This window comes from Platichthys flesus, chromosome 22, assembly GCF_949316205.1.
Source record: "Platichthys flesus chromosome 22, fPlaFle2.1, whole genome shotgun sequence".
NCBI classification, from domain to species: domain Eukaryota; kingdom Metazoa; phylum Chordata; class Actinopteri; order Pleuronectiformes; family Pleuronectidae; genus Platichthys; species Platichthys flesus.
The window spans coordinates 3,907,453-3,927,613 of NC_084966.1; the positions used below are offsets into that span (position 1 = coordinate 3,907,453).

At 44.2% G+C, this 20,161-nt stretch overlaps 1 protein-coding gene across 1 annotated transcript in view; it reads left to right on the forward strand.

Moving 5' to 3' along the window:
• The window catches only part of cfap221 (cilia and flagella associated protein 221), a 41,262-nt gene that overhangs the window by 710 nt on the left and 20,391 nt on the right, over window positions 1–20,161 (forward strand). The window contains 21 exon segments of the mRNA XM_062380898.1: window positions 114–200; window positions 308–403; window positions 542–642; window positions 817–920; window positions 1,441–1,600; window positions 2,829–2,958; window positions 3,281–3,398; window positions 3,540–3,651; window positions 3,887–3,974; window positions 4,802–4,891; window positions 5,186–5,281; window positions 6,414–6,501; window positions 6,754–6,842; window positions 7,210–7,290; window positions 7,815–8,114; window positions 8,194–8,279; window positions 8,356–8,434; window positions 8,552–8,643; window positions 11,621–11,713; window positions 11,834–11,926; window positions 12,670–12,797. Of these exon segments, the coding sequence (XP_062236882.1) occupies window positions 114–200; window positions 308–403; window positions 542–642; window positions 817–920; window positions 1,441–1,600; window positions 2,829–2,958; window positions 3,281–3,398; window positions 3,540–3,651; window positions 3,887–3,974; window positions 4,802–4,891; window positions 5,186–5,281; window positions 6,414–6,501; window positions 6,754–6,842; window positions 7,210–7,290; window positions 7,815–8,114; window positions 8,194–8,279; window positions 8,356–8,434; window positions 8,552–8,643; window positions 11,621–11,713; window positions 11,834–11,926; window positions 12,670–12,736 (2,250 nt within the window). The 3' untranslated portion in view covers window positions 12,737–12,797.

Below are 20,161 nucleotides of genomic sequence, written 5' to 3' on the forward strand. Positions count from 1 at the left end.
TAAGAGTCTTGTACAAGATGCAAAGATGTAAACCTCAGGAATATGGAAACGTTTTTCTCAACCGCACACGATTGGATGAAAATCAAACCTTCTCGTCTCCTCCTCTTCCTCAGAAACTAATCAACATCTCTTCTGAAGTTCTGAATATTCACATCATCTCCACTCAAACCAGACACTTCCAGAGCACTTACACCAAAAAGGTATTTCTCCTTCCTTTCATTCCAAGTCACCGACCTGAATATAAGACTAAGTCATGAGATGTTTGTTTGTGACGACTCAACCGTGTCCCTGGTGTCTTCCTCTGAAGTGTCGACTCGTCCCGGGTCTGGCCTACACGGTGAAGGTCGGGTTCCGTCCCGACGAGTGGCGTTACTTCTACGACTGCGTTCGGGTTCACTGTGAGGTGAGGAGCCGGCTGTACCACAATGGACGTCAACACCAACTGAAGCTATATCACGTACCATTCACTTATTCTGTGCTCCTTCCTTCTCTTCTTGTCATCTCCATCTGGTTCATCCATCCTGCCTGCACGCTCACCAAGGGGGAAGAGAACCTCTTAATTCCAGTTCATGCTTACCCCGTCATCAACGACCTGCACATCCCTCCGCATATCGACCTGCCAGCCGTACCACTTGGTCAAAGGTGTGTGTGTGTGTGTGTGTGTGCGTGTGTGCGTCTGACCTCCCATCTGCCTCAGGGATTTCCTGTCTCTTTGTATTCTTCCCCACAACCAACCATGCATCCATTTGCCCGTTGGTGTCAAACCATAAAAAAAAAATGATCTCTACTTTTTTCTCCATCTCCCATCATGCCCAGTGTCACCAGTGTGATTCCCCTGAGGAGCGGCTGTCCCATAGACTTTGAATTCCAGGCGTTTGTTCTCCAGCCCCATGAGGCCTTCTCTGTCCATCCCCTCGCAGGTAAGGGACGAGTGAAACCCTTCATTTTAACATTATATATTTGTATTTCCCCTTAAAGATGAACACACTGATACTCTGCTTCAGGGTTATAAAAGGATAAACAAAGTTATTTTTCCAGGGATAGTTCTATTTTAAGCCGGCAGATTAAGAGCACGTTCCAGTCGGGGAGGGGGGGGGGGGAGCTGTGTTTTCTCAAAACCTCGCACAGCAATGAGTTGTGTATGAAATAAGTCGGCGCGGAGCTTGAAGGATGCGTCCAGCTTCCACTCGCTGACATCAAGGTCTGGGAAGCATCATAACACCCAGCGGAACAGGCTCTCAGGACCTGACTTACTGCTGCAGCACAAACCTGCAGAGACCAGAAGAGACACAAACGAGTTTCTGCTTTTAGATTATTATTATGTTTCTTTTAGCCCTTGTCCTTTTTTATAAACACACAAAAATACACTGAAGCACACAGTTTGGATCCACAAGACAAATCCTCACATCTCTTCAACCCTGTGGTTCTGTGTTGCTGCAGGCCTGATACCAGCCAGTGGAGAGGTGAAGCTCACGGTGACCTTCAGTCCGCTCCGCTACGAGACCTCGCAGGTCACCGTCCAGCTGGTGGTCTCCCAGTTCAACAGCAGGCCGTTCCTCTGCACCATCACTGGGAGCGCAGTCCCTCTCTCAGGCCTAAGGTAATCACAGCACTTCACAGTTCAGATGGGAAAATAACTCTCTTCTCCATTTCCTCTCTGTGGCGGGTTGAAGGTGCACAAATAGCAGAAACCATTATCATGTCTATAATAATGAGAACTGAGCAGAATCATTACTGTACTGTCTAAAATCATATCTACCATTTAATTGGTTTATCTATAATGTCTAAAAAACAAACATAATAAAGATAAGTACATCTCAGTTTTGTATCGCCAAGTTTTTTAGTTCCTCATTCCGATTCAGGTTCAGCTTTATTTGTAGCTTCAATAATAATTCAAAAATGTATTCAAAAATATACACCGAACAGAAACATTTTCTAATTGTCCTTATCCTCATTTTCTATTATATGCGTTTACATAATTTGTCCAGTATTCGACTCGACTAAATCATAAAATTGTAGGGTATATAAACAACCAGATCCTTTATATATATATGTGTGTCTGTGTGTGTGTGTGTTTGTATGTGTGTATAAAATATAGCTCTGTTCTGTGTTGCTCCTCTGAGTTTTTTTAGACTAAAGTGGGGTAATGAAGTTAAAAGTTAAGCTAAAAAAAAACACGACTGGAGCCAGAGCAAATTGCCCCGTGTTCCCATTAGAAGCTCCCATTTGTTTTTGTTTTTTTCCAGCCTGTATAAAACCCGATGCTTAATCCTGTTCCCATGAGAAACAGGGGACTATCCATCACATGGCAGCAGCTCCAGCCACTCCACTGTCTTCGGCGTTATCTCAACCAGAAGTTAATAATTTATGAAAATAGCTGGGTAGCTGCTGCAGCGATATCAAGATGGATAAGCCACCCGATGGATGTTTAGCATATAAAACATTCTCCCTCTGTTTGTTGTTCCCCGCAGTGAAACCAAATAAAAGATGAGCTCGGTGGAAGAGAGAGATTATGAAATATAAGCTACAGGCCATGTTTCTCCAGCTCGAACCAGTGGCCACTTGTTGCTGAGTCTCCCCTGACTTATAGAAGCTGGTTTGAATAATACTCCAACCACAGTATATAGATAATTCCTTCCACTGTGTTTCCAGTACCTTTAGCTAACCAGCTAAACCACAGGCTGTCATATGTACACGTCATTTTAATCTGATCTCCAGGAAGTTTAGTTTTTATTGAGTGTTCTGTGAAACAAGGGTTTTCATATCCTGTAACATATTGTGTTACTCCATCTTTTTAACCGTTAATTCTGAATTCCTCTGCATGGCAGTCGGCTGGAGAGGGAGTTGACTCACGGAGTCGAAGCGCCTCCAGAACTCAAAGGCCCGTCGCCTCCTGCCCTGCTGCCTCCTCGGAGTAAAACCAAGAGCAGGTCGACAAAGGAGGCCGACAAGTCAAAGGTTTGTGTGTCGGTCAAAGTGGAGACGGGTGTGTAACGTAAAATGTGCTTCATAATAGTCTGATTACATGTGTTTGAATGGCAATAAAATAAACCTTATTTCTGATATTAAAAGCCCTTAGGTTAGATTTAACCGAAGAACAACACAAAGGTGAATTTGATTGATTTACACTTTCTTTTCACAAAGGAAACAAAAATAATAAACTTAATTTTGCTTTGTAAACCGAGTAAAACGCTTTATTTTGAAAATCCCTGTACTTCCAATACCTGTCATCTCTCATTATCTTTCATTTCTTACTGGTGCGTCCTCTCCTGCCCTCCAGTCGCTGAGAGATCTGTCTGCAGTGAAACCCGCGGTGGTGGACGCCTCAACCCCGGCAGGCGTCGCTAAGATGTTGATCAAAAACACCAATAAACTCAGCGCCAAGGCCCTGAAGGAAGGTAGAGGCAGCCCCCCCGCTCTCTTATCTGCGTGTCACACACCTGTCACCTACTCCATCCTGCTATATCCTCTTGTTCTCATAAGCTGCAGTGAAGTAAACTGCATTTCAGATCGCCTCATACATCAATTCTTCGTTGCAGCCATGTCGTGTGGCAGCATGGACGCTCTGCAGAGCCGGCAGATGAAGGAGGCGCTCTTCGTGAAAAGGTTTCAGCAAAACGTGAAGGAGGAGCAGGCCAACCACTTCAGATGGTAGAAATAACCTTTGACCTTTACTGCTCGTGAATTTAGATGAAAGATGAGACAAATATCCATGTTGTACACACTGCTCTAAACAAACAAGGGAATCAATGTGTGATTGTGATTGGGAATCAAGTTCAGCTGCTTTGCTGCAGGTGAGACAGAGGAAGCAGCTCGACATGTGGAGGCCACAGACAGCTGCTTTCCTTTAGTTGTGTGTTTTAATACGTCCTCTTCCTTTCCTCAGGCAGGTTCACCTGGGCAGGGACCCCGTGTCAGGGCACAGCAGGAGACAGAGGCTGGAGGAGAGAGAGGCGGCGCTGCAGGAACACACTGTAAGTCTTTTCCCTTCAGCCGTGAATTTCTGCAAAATGTCCGGAGCACTGGGTCCGAACGCAGCAGGAGTCAGGACATTGTTCTTCTTGTTGTGTTTCCACCTTTGTCATCGTCTTCTACACGTGCGTGCTCGTCTAAAAGCAGCTGTAAGGTGGATATGGAGAAACTTCATGATTCATAGGGGTCGAGGTTACGAAGCTGTGGCCCATTTTTTCCAACCTCGTTTTTTTTAAAGCCTACATTTGTGTACAATGTGCATTCCAGTGTCATCACCTCCCCCCTCTGGCGCCGCGCTGAGCTCCACCAGGTGAAATAACTCACTGAGCATCTGTGACTGAGATGCAGACGCAGCCAAAGTAACATCAGCCTGGAAATATGAGCCAGAGTGTCCTCAGAAAAGTTATTTGACCAGTTGACAGAACTCTCACAGACACTCCACAGCACTTCCTCTCCCGCCTCCTCTCCCCCGGCCTTGTTTATAAGTTGTGTACACAGACACGCACACAGTTTACAACCTCATATCACCACACTTGTGGTGTTTTATGGGAACTCTGTTGTTTTTATGACGGCAAGAGCTACTGTCCTCTTATACAGGTCTTAAGTGCAGAGCAGAAGTTAAACAAGCCGCCTGATAAACCTCCTTCCTCGGCTTTTGCATCGAAATTAAAAATATTTCAAATTCTAGTGGCTGCTCGATTCTGATGGTTGAAACGTGTCCCATCCCGTTTCCTCCCGTGACAAAGTGAATGTTGAATGTTAGCATTTAGCTGGTGTATAACAGCTGGAAATGCAGTACAGTTTGTTAATGTGTGTGTGCATGTTGTAGGTGAAATGGAACGATGGACGGCGAGAGGAGAAGTTCCGAGCTCAACAAACAGAACTTTCCTCGGCTCATATTCTGCAAGAAGCTGGACAGGTAAATCTCTACGTTTCTACGTTTTCTTTAAATTCACTGAGGTTCCCATCATCACCACAGTAATTACACATTTTGTGAGAGGAATTTGTGTGTTTTTTCTTTTCTCCACATCACAATCTTAGTCTTAAACCTCTTTGCTGCTACAACGACTGAGCAGAGTGTCCAATTCCTCCTAAAGATACCTGTATTTAAATATGACATTTCACTCTATTGCTCTTTTCTCATCCGCTTTGTGTAACGGTGTCGAATGAACCCAGGACACTCTGGAGTAACTGTCTCTGTAACGTCCTCCAGGTCCCAGTGGGAGCCCCATCATTCCAGGTGTCCTCTGGTTTCCAGTGGGAGCTGAGACAAAGAGCCCTCCGACCGTTCCAGGCGGCTGCACGCAAGGTACACACAGCCAAGTCCTGTGAGGCCTCTGAGGTGCATGTACTGCTGCACACATGCATTAGCATTTGCTTTGCTTGTGAGATGCCTGACACACTTCCTGTCCTCCCTCCGGAGAGGGACCAGTGTCCCCCCGGCCCTGTCCCTTTAGTGCAGCCATGTGTAAACTCCTCACACTCTATGTATCATAGTCCTTTACAGTACAGTCGATTTTTTTCCGGGGGGGCAGTGCCTTTCAGTAAAAGCAGAGTTTTCTCACGAGGCCTCTTAAAGCCACAGGAAGAGCGTGCGTCTGTTTTCCTGCTGGAAACAAAGTGTTACTGAAGAGCAGTGAGATGACCTGATGGGATTTGACTCATGTGTGGGAGCAGGAAGGACAGAAATCGTTTTACACTTCTAATATACACGTACAAATGTAAATGTACGTCTCAATTGTTATGAGTTTTTATCTTATAGAAAATCTTATGAAGTTTGAGGTATAATAACCCTCTTGAACGTGAGCTTATATAAAACTAAGCTTATTTTCATGTGCAAAAGTCAGAAACTACAATTTCATTTTAACTGGAGCTCATCTGCCTTGATTTGATAAAGCAATTACTACACACGTCATTGAGGAGAAGCTGTGTTTGCATTAATAACCACAGGAGCAGTGGGAGTTGTTTGACCAGCGGATGATATTAATCCTGCTCCACGGAAATGAAGCGTAATCTTAACCTCATCAGAATTATTAATTTGATAAAATGTGGAGAGTTTGCTTCAAGTAAACACCGACACAATAAACCGACCGGCAGACACTGAGTCGGAGATATTTCATATTTATCCTACGTTTATTATAGAATTGGAATAGATAGAGTAGGTCGAATAGTTAAGAATGACTGAAGAGACACAACAACCCCATGTTTAGGTTTTATGGCTTCATAATAATCTCCTGACAGCCTCAGTCACATGCAGGGAAAACTAGTATTACTCTCCACAGTTCTTCTACTGCCTTTCAAAACTATAGTTGGAATAACTCCCGCTGTCCACTACCTTTCAGTTTCTTCTTTTTTGTCTATATATCTGGTTGTGGGCTCATGTTTCTCCTCTAGGATGAGAAGAGGTGGACATGAATGACTAGAATCTCTCTTTCCCACAGGTCGGGTTCCGCTGCCGCATGGACCGGAGACTGGCGTGTTTCAGGAAGCTGGCGAGCGCCACGAGGCTCCTGCCCGCGGCACAGAAAGGTTTTGATTATCCAATGATCTGCACATTCAGAAGTAATCTCATTATGACACATGAGCAAAGCGCGCTTCATTGAATTTATTCCCAGAGGTAAAATTGAAATGAAATCCCCTCCGGTTGTTATGAGGCTCTGGGAACATATATGCATATAACCTCGGGAGCTGGGCTATTTACGGAGGAATTTAATTTCACTTTAAACAAAGTTTCACTGACCTCAACGAATAATTCTTTTTTTTTTCATCTGTTTAATTCAGATGAGGAGAAGACGAGCGAGGTGAAGATCTCACCAGACAGAGTCCTCCCCTTTGCCTTTCCCACTTTCTGTGATGAAGATGACCCTCTGGTGAGGATGCTGCATATTTAATGTGCTCTTATAGGAAACTGTGAAATGCTTTGGTAGACCTTTTTTATTCATGTTTGAAGTAAATCTGCTCAATAACGTAAAAGTAAAACTCAGTTTGATAAATCCTGATGTGGAGAAGATGAGCAACAACCACAAAGTGAGTGTCGTCTGTTGTCCTGCTCGCACAAACAATCTTTCCTCATTATTTCCCCTGAAAGACGTCGTTGTGATCTAACTGTGGAATCAAAGAGGAAGCTCCGGTTCCTGCACTTAGATTAGATCTCTCCATTCCCCCGATGCCCTGCGGAGAGGCCGCCTCTGCGCTCATCCCAACAAATAACACCATTTGTCTCCTCCATGTCCGCAGGCTCACGGTAATTTGGTCACGCTGCCGGCGGCTGCTGTTGATGTGCCGGTGACAACACGTATTCCTTTCTTCAAGCTTCAAGTGGGTATCCGCTGCAGCACCTGCTCGTCTCAGCATCACTTACCAATCAACATGTATCTTCCCTGCAGCAGTGGGGGGGGACATAAAGACATATTGCTGCACAACTTGTACTTTACCTGAGTCGAGGCACTTTCTACTTCTACTCACGTACATCTCAAATGGAATTATGGGATTGTTTTCAACCTGTTTTGTGCTTGAAGGCCTAGAAAATACAGCATCATTAAATATTTGTGTAGCAGACATTATTTTTTTATTCTTCTCAATCATCCAACAATCCCCCAGATTCATTTTAAGACGAATCTGTTGGTATTTGTTTAGAAAATCCCATAATAAATACATGAATTCAAAGAGTAAACAGTTAAACTAACACTTTAAATGTTTTTAAAACATTAAAGCAAGTAATGTATTCGCTAAAAGCTGGAAAGCAATATTGTGCTAATGGAGTTTCACCTTCACTAAGAACACATTTGTCTCATTTGTTCTGATTTTCATTTTAAATCCTTTTTATTTACGGTTCACTCTAGGTTCCTCAGCACTATAAGCTCATGGGCTACCGGCCTGTCTCATCCTGGGAGGCTTTCACCTCTTATACACCCCCGACTTTGGCCAGACCACTTCGCACTGCACCTCCGGTAACTGTGACTTTTTATTATTGAAAAATATAAATTCATTTAATTTACCACACACTGTTAATGTGTCTCGTTGTGTCGTCCCAGGAGGAGAAGGAGGTGGAGGTTATTGAAGAAAGTGAAGCCGCCTTCCTCAGCTTCACTGCTCCTGACCATCTCCTCCGACCTCTTCCTGCAAACCCTCTCAGGATCTTCGTAAGGTTTCTCATTAATTCACGTGTTTTCCCCAACATGCCTCAAACCCATTCTCACAGTGATTATTATGTTGTTCTAGAACCCAGCTCCGGGCCTGCAGGCTTACAAACCCACCCCCAAATACCTGGAGAGTGATCTGGAGTTCCACCTCTGCCCTCTGCCCAGGTAAGAACAATCATCCCGAGGCCATCGTCCATCTTTCTGCTGAGCTTCAGAAGATAAGAGTTCTTCTCCCACGCAGGCTCACCGTCCCTGAGAGCAACACGAGTGGCACAGGAGCTCAATCTCTGCACGATCAGAAGGACTTACTGAACCACAAGGTCGATCTACAGACTGTGAATGTCTTTGGAAAGCTTTTACCTACTTCAACCTGTTTTTTTTATCGGAAACATTTCTGGAAGATCTCACATTATTTCTGTTTCCTTCAACAACAACAGGAAGTGATTAAAGGGATAATGACGTGGAAGAATTTTGATCCAATGGCCTTGAAGTTTCTGTCCGACTACCCCGCTCCCTCCAGCAGCCGCAGGTAGGTCAGAGCGAAAATAGATTTGTGCTTTACCTGAATCATAAAGTGACAGATTATAAAAGGTTTTATTATAATGTGAATGCACCTTTCACCGGCCTGCCTCTTTATTGGGGAAACAGACTTTACTACCACCTGTGACACCTTTCGTTTTGCTGAACAAGGCAACAAGACTGACTTAATGCACAGAGTGGTTCCAATGTTCACCCCCCCCTGCATTAAGACCCTGGGAAACTCCAACTGGAGCATTGTGGGAGCAAACGGTACTCAGACATGTTTACAGACGGGAAAGTGTCTGTTGTTCACTTCAGTTTGCTTCTCATAGTTTCCAGCTCTCTGAGGAATTTGAACTTACGACCTTCTAGTTGCAAAAAACTGCTGCTCCACCGTTGGATAATCATTTTTTTTGTATAAAATATATCAAACGTGATTATGAATCTAATTCACGGTTAAAATCCTCCTGAGAGCTCTGTCCCCAAAATTCATTTCTTCACAGTATTACCAGAACAGCAATTGCCATCATGGCCTCTGGCTTTGGCCCTAAGGCCCTGTGCACAGTTTGTGGAGGGGGGCTGGAACAGAGGCAATGAGCCAACCTGCTGGGATTGGAACCACCCAGCTGCTGGGCGGCATGAGTATTTAATAGCTTGGGACTCCACTCATCATCTCAGATACAGTTGTACAGAAACATGACTCCTCGCATTAAACAAACTAGGTATGAGTCTCACACGCCTGCTCAGCTTCTTGCACCTGCCATGTTGCGTGATGTCAAAGTGTCTCCTTGTACAACATCAAGCTGATCTCATTTACAATTCATGGAGTTGTGCATTTTTTACTTAAATCAGGCTTCCTTTTAGATTTCACTAAATGGTTCTGATTCAATTTAGTTTGAAATAAACTGCTTTTAACCAAAATATCACAGTAAAGATATGACACTGTACAAACACTGCTTCCTGTATTCAGCAGTTTTCCTGTCATAGTTTCTTTCTTGATTGCAATACTCTTAACATTTCAGCAGATGTGGATGGAAGTGATTCTGCAATAATCTGACTTGGTTCCACTTTGTTTTACTAAGTTCAGGGAAACCAGGATCTTATCTTGAATAGACAATCATCTCAAAGTTTGAGAACACTGTGGACTCTAATAGTTCTTTCTTGGCCTGTGTTCCATTCTTTCAAGTTGCGTTGAAAACGAGTCTTTGTGCAATACAACCAATTAACCACTTTACTAAACAATTAACCAATTAACCCAACTGTACAGTAATGAAACTGGATCAGTAGTTGTGTATATTATTTGGTTTAAAAGGTATTCTTCATTCTCTCCTGTACTACTCACACCTCTGAGAGTCTCGGCCACACGGAGGCAACGAGCCTCACACCGTCTTCAATGACTTATTCAGCCTTTACCCTAAATGGACAGTGAATAAGTTATGATATTTGGATGTAGTGTATTAGTGAGCGCAGGGTGGAGCTCACATGGTCCATTTGTGGGGCACTTTACGCTCCCCTCTGAACCCTGTCACAATAAATCAAAGTCAGGTGGTCGTGACCCTTTTCCAGAACATGATCTCATGTATATTGTATTTTTTGTATTTTATTTTGTACGATAGAATTTCTGCTTTAAAGATGGAGAAAGATGAGTCTTCTTTTGACAAGAGGCCCAAGTTAATTGACCGTGATTTTTCCACAACCTTCTCCCCCCCTTCCTCCTGACTCCCCCCCGCCCTCCTGTCTACTCCCCATCTCCCCTCACCTTCCCTATCTTACATAATCAGGTGCCTGGCGTGGCAACATATTCTCTTTAAGCCTGTCAGCACTGATCTGCAGCGTAACTGTTGTTTGTTCATGCGAGAGATGACTCTCCTCCAGCCTCCCTGCTCACTCTCATTAATTTTCTATCATTTCCTCACCGGTTACATCCACAGTGTCTCTGCTTATCCGAGCAACATGATTTATGTCTGTTGACCACGATAGCGGATGAGAACAAACCGGACAGCAGGATTAACAGAGATGATTTCCTTGGACAGCGTGTGAATGATTTAAAAGCACGGCTGTGTCTCAATCGGCAACAAACAGCAACTCTGTAGGTGCAGAGTCTGGTTGTTTGACAGCTGCACCGCCGTGAACCGCACAAACTCGTTAAACTGCAAATGAAAAAAAAAACAGAGTTTGGGTCAAAACGCTCACTGCACTGTTTTTACAGCCGAGTAGCTCCAACCCCCCGGGAGCTGGATCCCATAAGCTCAAACTCTGCAGAGTCAAGGTCTCAATATTAGATATGTATGTGACCACCATGTTGTGACAGGTCCCGGCTCATAGAGATGCTCTCACTGGGAATCTGTTCCTGAATCTGCTGCTTCCCTCGACTACACAGAGCTCTGCAGTGTGTTACAGGTTATTGTTGCTCCTTTTAGCTGCTCAGCACACACACACACACACACACACACACACACAGACACACACACACACCCCCAGGTAGCAACTGGATAGAGAACAAAATGAGGCGTTTAGCTGCTAAAGAGCCAGACGTTTCTCTCAGGAGTCGGTGGAGACCAAAAAACGAGCAAAAAGAGATTAAACGATGGCTCCCTATTTGCCAAATGATCAGAAACAAGACTCTGAATGAATGTTAATGTTGCTCCTAGATTACTGGATGTGTCAATAAGCATCTGTCTGCGTTGCCATGCTGCTGCCGATATTAAAGCGTCCTCTAATGACGCCACAGCTCAGAGCGGCGCTGCCTCCAAAAGCAAACCTGTTGCCAGTCAAGTGTTTTTAAGACTGTTTTGCCTGTAAGTGGTATCGGCTTATGCTCTGGAGTATTTTTATCATTCCTCTTCAAACTGCGATTTCAAACAACCCTAAGCCGAGCTTTCATCTGAGTAAGACGGAGCACGTATCTGACCATTATCTCCATTTGGTGATGTGTGGTCTGGGTCTTCAGGGGGATAAAGCTGTGTGTGTGTGTGTGTCTCTTATAGGCTCGTGGATTACAACACAGACATACTTCCACTCCTAGCGCCTCCTCTGCTCACGGCACTTCCTTACGATCTGACATCGCTAATGGACAAACCGTAAGCACACGCCACACGTCACACCGCTGACACTGTTGATGTTCACATGGCGAGCTCCTTCTCTCAGGTTTCGATTAAAAGCCCCGATGCTCACATGGTCTGTGTTTTGTTTGTGTTTAGGTGTGAAGACTCGGGAGTCCAGCTGACACCAGAGATGATCAGAGCGCAGTTCTTACCCGGAGACGCCCCTATTGGGGGGGGAGCAGCAGCCAGGTACAGTGAGTCCACTGGCATGACGTCTACGTGACTTAGACAAAGATGATTCATACGCTCGCAGGGAAGAGACCGAAGATAACGTCAAGCTTTTAGCCAGAACCTTTGTTTACCTGAAGGAAGCTCTAACTGTGCAATAAAAAGGATGAATACACACAGACACACACACTGCTGATAGTGGAAAGTTGGAGTGGGCAATAAACATGTTGTACTTTTAGTTTTCGGAGGGGAAGTACTCAGGATAAACCAAACATGAAATTAATGAATGTTCTTAGTGAGTTCCTTGTAAGTAGAGCTTCCTTCTGAACAGGAACCCGCTGCAAGATGCTACTTCTCATCTGCTGTCAAATAGATAGATTAGATATAATAAATAACAAAATGTTATATTAAAAAAAAGTATTTTCGTTGTCTTTAAATATTAATGAAGATTGTTTCCAGCGCTGCATAGTTCCAGAGTAATAAAATACCCAGATACTGTATTGTTGAGATGTTTTATTGTGCAGTTGTAAATTGTAGCAAATGGATGCAATAATTATTTTTTACTTAGTTTCACTAAATGTCAGTTTGTGCTTTTCAACCTTTTATAATAACATTTTATCATATTTTAATAAATGATGAGGTTAACCTGTTTGTTCTGGGTTTTTAAAACTAGTGTCTCATCTTTAGTAGCACTTGGTCTTTCTATGCACTGCTGAGTGTGTGCACCTCTCCCCCCCCGGTGATGTTGAGCTGCTCTGTCGAAGGCACCGGAGGGAGCTGGAGACCGGGCGACCCGCAGGTGTGAGTTCCACCGGACGGGAGAGAGAGTAATGAGCCGGCCGCAGCAACCCCTGGGTCACCGGCAGAGCTGCTCCATCGCCGGGAGACGACTGTAAATAGACACAACACCAGCACACAACACGAGAGACGCACACACAAACCTTCACTGCTGTCAAATGGAACCTGGATACGCTCTCGCCCACCCACTCTAAATTACCAGTAACCCCCCCACCCACCCACCCACCCCTCCTGTTCTCTTTCAAAGCCTGGATGTTTGTTATCCCTCCACCCACTCACATCCCTGCACAAAGCACAGCTACAGTGTTTTCTAACAGGCGACATCACATCACTGACGATTGCATCAATTAAAAATGATAGATCTGCATTTTCATACAGTTGTCGTAGAAGCAAAGTGTTGTTACACTCGGAACCATTAAACCTTGTGTTGCAAGTACGTGTTGTACTTAGACTCTGATGGAATACATTGGCCTTGGTACATGTTTCCATTGCACTATAGTGTTATTGAGTATTGAGGTTGTGTCGCTGGGAGGGGAAAAAACAAAACCCTGCTCATCTTGACTTGATTCCTTAGAGGAGCTGACAGGCTGGAGTCTGCTCCCTGCCCCTAGAGGGCGCTCCGACTCTATGGGTCTCTCTCCAATTAGAGCAGCTTTTCCACATGTATGTGTCCTTTACTGTGTGTGTGTGTGTGTGTGTGTAGGCTAAGTGGCAGTGCACTATAGAAAAATACAGTACATTACTATACAGTCACAGAAAAAGGGGTCAGACCCTGACAGGAAGCATGAACCCCCCCCTGTCACAATCCACCGAGGTGACAGCAGAGGGAGGATTTTAAAGGACGCTGCCCTTGTTTTCTACATCACATCCTGAATTATTAACTGTAATTATATATATATTTTACTCCTTCTTACAGCTTGAGACTCGATACACACACGGTACAGACTGTATATTTCACTGGAAGTAATACTATAACCACATGTTTAATTGAAGCCCCGGCAGTGATACACATTTAATAAGTAATAGACAGTGTAATAATAGAAACAGAAGCATGTGTCGGAGAGAGACGGTGTAACTCAGTTTGTATTATTCATTCACCTATAGCAGTCGGCATCAGTTTCATACAGTTCCAGTAGAAAATACAGCATCGGATATAATTTCTTGTACCTGCAAATACAGTTATATATATATATATAATTCAAGCCTGATTGAACAAAGGGATTATTAAGTGGCTGCAGGAGCAATTTGCATGAGGACAGAGGTCGTATGTAAGACAGACTCTGACAAACCGACAGTCACCAGCAGCAGCCGATATGGTTTCAGCTCTTAAAGCAACCTTTCTCCTTCCTCCCTCTCTCTCTCTCTCTCTCTCCCTCTCCATCCCCTCCATCCTCACAGTTACCACTCCCTCCTCGCTTTTAACTTCACACATTTGGCTGAATTACTGCCTCTAACGCTTCCCGGGTGAGAAACTGTGTCGCGGGGGGTGGGGGGGTTTGGGTGTAGGTTTCTCCTCAGAGTAAACGGCCCTTCAGAGATGCTACGCTACCACTCTCCCCTGCAACTCCTCCGACCGCCAACACCATCAACTTGTGTCGAGAGCTGAAGGTCTTTAATTGAAATGGTTTGAATCTGTGTTTTTAAACCAGAGACAGATCGGAAACCTTCCACTGTTGATCCAGTAAAAAACAACTGATCTGTGAGTAACAGCCCCTGACATGTCCACGTCTCTGAGGACGGCGGTGGCAAGGTGCTCTGAGCCATCAGCCAATGAAAGGTTGTCTCTAAACGAACCCATGATGGCCAACAACACGGACCTGACTGTGACTCGGCCTCTCAAGATGGTCGATCGTTCAAGCAACTTTAGACGAGCAGCAACAAGTTAACACACTTTTATGAAAGATTAACTTAAATATAGGATTATAGTCCGATCTGAATTTGACATACTCTGATACGTTGTCCTCCAGTCATAAAATCCAGGATAAATAAGCTAAACTTCATTTCTTTTCGAGCCCTCAGCCTCGGTCGCCCTCTTTTCTTACTGTGTTCAAACATCTATTTTTTATATTTTCATTTACCGGAGTCACTTGTCCACACCACAGTCTCCATCTCCTCGGAGCGAGAGTATCTCAGCATCCTAACGTTGACCTGCGATGCTGAGGGAGTTTTACCTTGCACACTTATTGTGGTGTGAAAATGTCAGAGTTGTCATCTCCTTCGCCTGCAGCTTCTCCTTCCTTCTCGTTATCATGTGAAAATTGAGTGAGAGCTTCATGAGGGCGCTGCCGCTTTCTTGTGTGACACATTTAAGCCCAAGTAATTGTGTGTGGAGTGGGGGGGGAGGAAAGACAATTTGTGTAAGTGGGCATATTTACCCTTCAAAGGTTTTGTTCTAGATCAAACCCGAGCCTTCAGTGAACTTCTTCTTTGGAGTGAACGCCTCCTTTCTTCTTCTGTGGCTCTGTGGAGTCTTGATCTTGCAGACGCTGATTTTAATAACCTTTATTACTGACACTCTCTGTGTTAATCCATTGTGTTCGGAGATGTCAGTGTTGTGCGACCCCTGACGCAGCCTCGAGCGATGCTAAATTGCCATCTGTGGGTAGTGCAGTCACTTGTAATGCCATCAGTCTCTGTTAGCTTTATATAATAACTCCCTCTTCCTGTTCGGCCTGACTGTCAGACTGTCAGACACGTAAAAGCTACAAATCACTGGGAGTAGATTGAAAATGGATGTTTGAAGACTTATGATGACTTCTAAGTATGAATGGTTGACTGGACTGATCTTTAACCACTTCCTGTATTCAAAGTGGCTCGTGCACATTCACAAATCTCCATCTGGTATTGAAGGAATATGTCTCCCCCTCTTTCCAGTGCATTCAAGTTGTTGTCTTGGTTTCTTGGCCTGCGAGGCAGAGAGATGATGGAACAGATTCTTTGCTCAGGCAGGCTCCCAGATAAATCTCTTTGGGGGGAAACTGAGGAAAAAAGACAACATCAAAAGTTTAAATTTAACTCAGATAAGCCTAAAAATAAGTGGTGAAGGACGGAGCAGGGCCACGGGGGGACGGAGTCACTGGGAGGTGAACGGCAGCCTGTTGTCACACATGTGGGTTCACTGGGAGTTTACCTGCAGCACTGGAATTCAAAGGATTTCTGCTAAATCCCACCTTCACCCAACTCCTGTCGACTCCAGAACGGGGGGGGGGAGGATTTAATCACAGCACCCGAAACTCAAATCCGGGAGATTACACCACGTCTAGAACCAACAGGCAGATGTCACAGACACCAAACCGGATCTGGCAACTCTTGAAAAAGATGACGACAAGTGTTTGTTTGGAGGTGATATTTCTAGTTTTCCATGCCTCTTCTTTCCAGGCTCTTATACAGGACACGACAGACTGGGAAAAAATATCCTATCAATACCTGGAAATGCATTTTTCAAGAAGAGCTATGCAAGAATCTGAGTTTGGTGGACTTGTCAGTTTGACTGGCAATGAATAAGGCTGGCAACACATAAAAAAGAAACCCTGTTTTCATTTCGCATTGTGACGGGTGTGCACTGTAGCGTTAAATAGGCCACCGAGACAAAACAGGGACCACATAAATCCCCCTGACATTTCTGTGGACGGAAATACAAATGTTTATTTTGATCGGGGGGCGAAAAACAAAGCAGAAAAAGGAGATTGGGCCGGCCGGGCTTCAGATTGGGTTTTTCTAATCTTGGCTTTCTCACTGTGGCGGTGGATTTCGTTGTTAAAAAATATTCCTCAGGAGCTTATTCAGCTCATTCAAGCCGTCTGAGCCTCCACTGGTCTGTCCCTGGTGGTCAGACTGGAAGACTGTCCTGCACCTCTTGATCTCTGCCGTGCATCTCTGTCGGAAATCGCAGCTATTTTGAGCAGCTTTTCTGTGAATGTATTTTTCTATTTAAGGTGGAGCTTTATAAGATGACAGGGTCAAGACTCAATTCACTGCTGCTGGAGGGGGCGTGAGTGGCTGTTACAATTTGCTTATTATACCTGCTCCCCCCACATCTCGTCTGTCGGCCCTCATGTCAAATGGCAGGTTTGGCAAACATCCACATCTAGCCACCAATTTGAGATATTGATGTTTACCGTCGTGGCAAATGAAGAGATCGTGATTCAGAGGCTTGTGTCATCCTTTTGGTTTCTTTTTGTTATTATCAATTCTGTGAAGAGGGCAACAGGGACAGAAGGAGGAAGATGGAGGCGAGGCAGGAACAAAGCAGCTCACAGTCACTCCAGCAAAACACAATTCAACCATAAAATACTTTAATAACTTTACTTTTCCTGCAACTTTCCAGCAACGTTTACAAATTACTTTTTGACAATGAAGTTGACTTAAAAAATGTGTAACTGTACCAAGTGTAGTTTCTGTACCTTCAGCACAGGTAGCCACTCGTTTGATTGATTGGTTATTTGATGCTATAAATACTAACTTGTGATTGGTTGAGTCTGTGGAGGAGGATAAACTGTAGTAGGGTATTTATGTTTTTAAATATATTAAATAAAAGCAGATACATCAAGAGAAGAAAGAGATCGGAGCAGTTGAAATGTCCGGCACCGTTTATAATAACAGTAAGAATTAAACAGTTCACTTTGCTGAGAGCCAACACACTTGTTAGAGTCACGGTGTTTCTCAGTATCATGTCTTGTTCCTCTGATATATTTTTAATGAGGGTCATTAGAGCCTTGAACCTGCTGGTCTGTGCACAGAGCCGCAGCACTGCCCGTGTTAATCCCCTCTGAAGGCCGAGAGGATCCATCACGCTCGGTGGGAAAGCACCACTCTCAGCGCCATTATAATGTAAGATAATTAGGAAAAGGCCTAATTGCTCCTTACGTTGGTGGAGTTCTTTCAATTAGAGCCACAGGCGTCGACTCCACGTACGACTGGAATGCTCACGATAACACCAGAGCGGCGCCAGTGAAGAGCCTGGAGGGCGAGTGCTGCTCCACAATGCGTGAGAGCTGTAGAAAAAAAGAAAAGGCTTTTATTTTGAAATTTAAGACTCAAAATGGCAGTAGAGCATCAGAAAGGTGATTTACTAGCTGCTCGTTGTTTAACACTAATTAGCTTAGTAGCCACAGCACAAACACTGAAGTGAGCTTCACAGGCTCCGAGCTATCCGTCCAATCACTGAGCCAGAAAAGCCCTTTGTAGCTGACTGCGTTCACTGTGTGTGTTCGCAGTACTACAACACTAACACATCTCTATCTAAAGAATAATCCCTCTTTATTCTCCTTTGATTCCGTTATAGGCATGTTAGGTCCTGAGATGGGGCTTGCTTTCTCAGGTCAGGATTTCTCTGGATTTAACATCAACACATAAACAGTTTCCCAGTTTCTACTTATTTATAGTCGGTTGTTTTAGATGAGCAGCAGAAGGAAACTCAAAGCTCATCGCTCTGCTCAACTTGTGATGTCCCTCCAATTAGAGAATATCCATCATCTGTGTCAGTCTCTTTACGCTGCGTGGACGTCTGAGTGAACCAACTCAGTGTACAGACGTATTACTGCCGAGCAGAGAGAACAGGATCTGAGGAAACTGCGTCAGAGTTTATCATGCTGCACGACCCAGACAGGGAGTTGGAGGTCAGATCATCAGATGGGGAATGTGGATCTTCTAGAGAGGAAGAGAATCTGCCAGATGTCTCCGCTTCCAGATGTTGTTGACAAGATTGATGAAGCTTTTCGCGGCACACGCAGATGAATCTCCATCACTTATTGAATTGAACAAATACAGCAAGGCATTCTGTTGTTTTAAAACTAGAGGTGTTCATATCGTAGCTATCCCTTAAAATCTCTCACATTAGCTCAGTCGGACATTTTACTCTGAAGTTTGGAATAAAAAGTTCTGGAAAATGTCTAAAAACCTGTTTAATGACCAAGTCCAGAGAAGATGGAAGTGAACACACAAAAAGTGTGAAACATAATCAAGAGCTTCAGTGCCACATGTTGGAAGAAGACTATTAAATACAGTGTTAATAGGTGTTTGTTAGTTACTACATCACAGTTGCAAAATGCATTTATGCCAATAACGAGTCCACGGCTAAGAGGCTTCGATGAGCAATAAAAACAAAATCAGGAGAATAAAAAGATCATTAAGGGAAGAGAAGATACTTAGAAATTAATCATCCATTAAAAAAAAGAAAAAGGAAACACAACTCATTAGTCTTTGGTAACATGTTTGAATTTGTTTGTGCAGCTGACCAGGGGCCAGGTTGGTTTCTTCAGCCCTCGTAGTGCTGAGGATGGTTTTGGACGTACAGTCCATTAGAGCCACGCTCACTCCTGCAGTCTGCTGGCAGCTATCACACTCATTAAGAATTTAATTAGCTCCCTGCTTCGACTTCATGGCTTCTCTCCCTTTTTGTTTCTCTCTGCGTAGAAACGAAAAAGCTTCGGTTAAAAACTCTCTGTGTACTTTGCTCATATCATTTAATCACTTAAGGCATCAGCTGCTCTCGCTGCTAATTTGAGATATTCGGTGCGCTCCGCCGTGCACATGCAGGGGGGTGGGGGGGGGGAGAAGGCTTGTAATGTTAATGAAAATCACACATATTTTTTTTTATTAAAGCAATATAATGCTAATGTATTCCCTCAGCTCGGGCCCAACAGACAGCTTTAGCCCCAAAATGAATTTATTGCAGCAGCCACTGATCGTCATCGATGCACAAGGTCGAAGCGCCGACTGAGTGACATCGCAAATTAAGTGAAAAATAAACTCCTGTGAGTGTCTGTGCTTTGTGCTGAAATGATTTTTGAGGGTTTTGTTAATTATGAGAGCTTTATTTTTTCAGCCTCCGCTCCGTGGTTCACTCTCTCGGCCTCGATCAGAGATCACAGAGCGGTCGGCGAACAACCTTCTGAAGGAAGCGCTTCTCTTTCAGTCAGAAAACATCATTAGAGATTCTAGCTCTCCGGTCGTATCCAACACGACCTCCAGAATGATTTTCCCTTTATGTTTGGACTCTTTTAATAATCAATTGTACAGGAAAGCAAAGTAATTTAATTAATGGAGTTTTCGACAGTGACAATGCAAAACTGTCCCGGCCTTCAAAGCTGCCAAAAAGTCTGAGATAATGAGAACTCAAATAGTTGGAAATTTCCCTCCTGTGTAAATACTGGGGTTTGTGTTTCCACAGAATGAGAGGAGTTTGAAGCCCCCCCCCCCCCCCCCCCCCCGTCTTCCAGGGAGATAAACTTTAATTTGAGTTTTAACAGTGTAGTGCCTCCAGTAAACACACCAGTACTCGTTTGCCCTCCCTGGCTTTTAGACTTGTCTCTTATTTCCCAGGATGACGCCAGGCGCAGGATCAATCCTCCCCGTTTTTAATTTACACATAACAGATCCACGGATGTTGAGGATCTGCTCACATATCAGAGTGTTGCACGGACACTGTAAAGAAAATGGCTCGTAACTTGTGTGTTT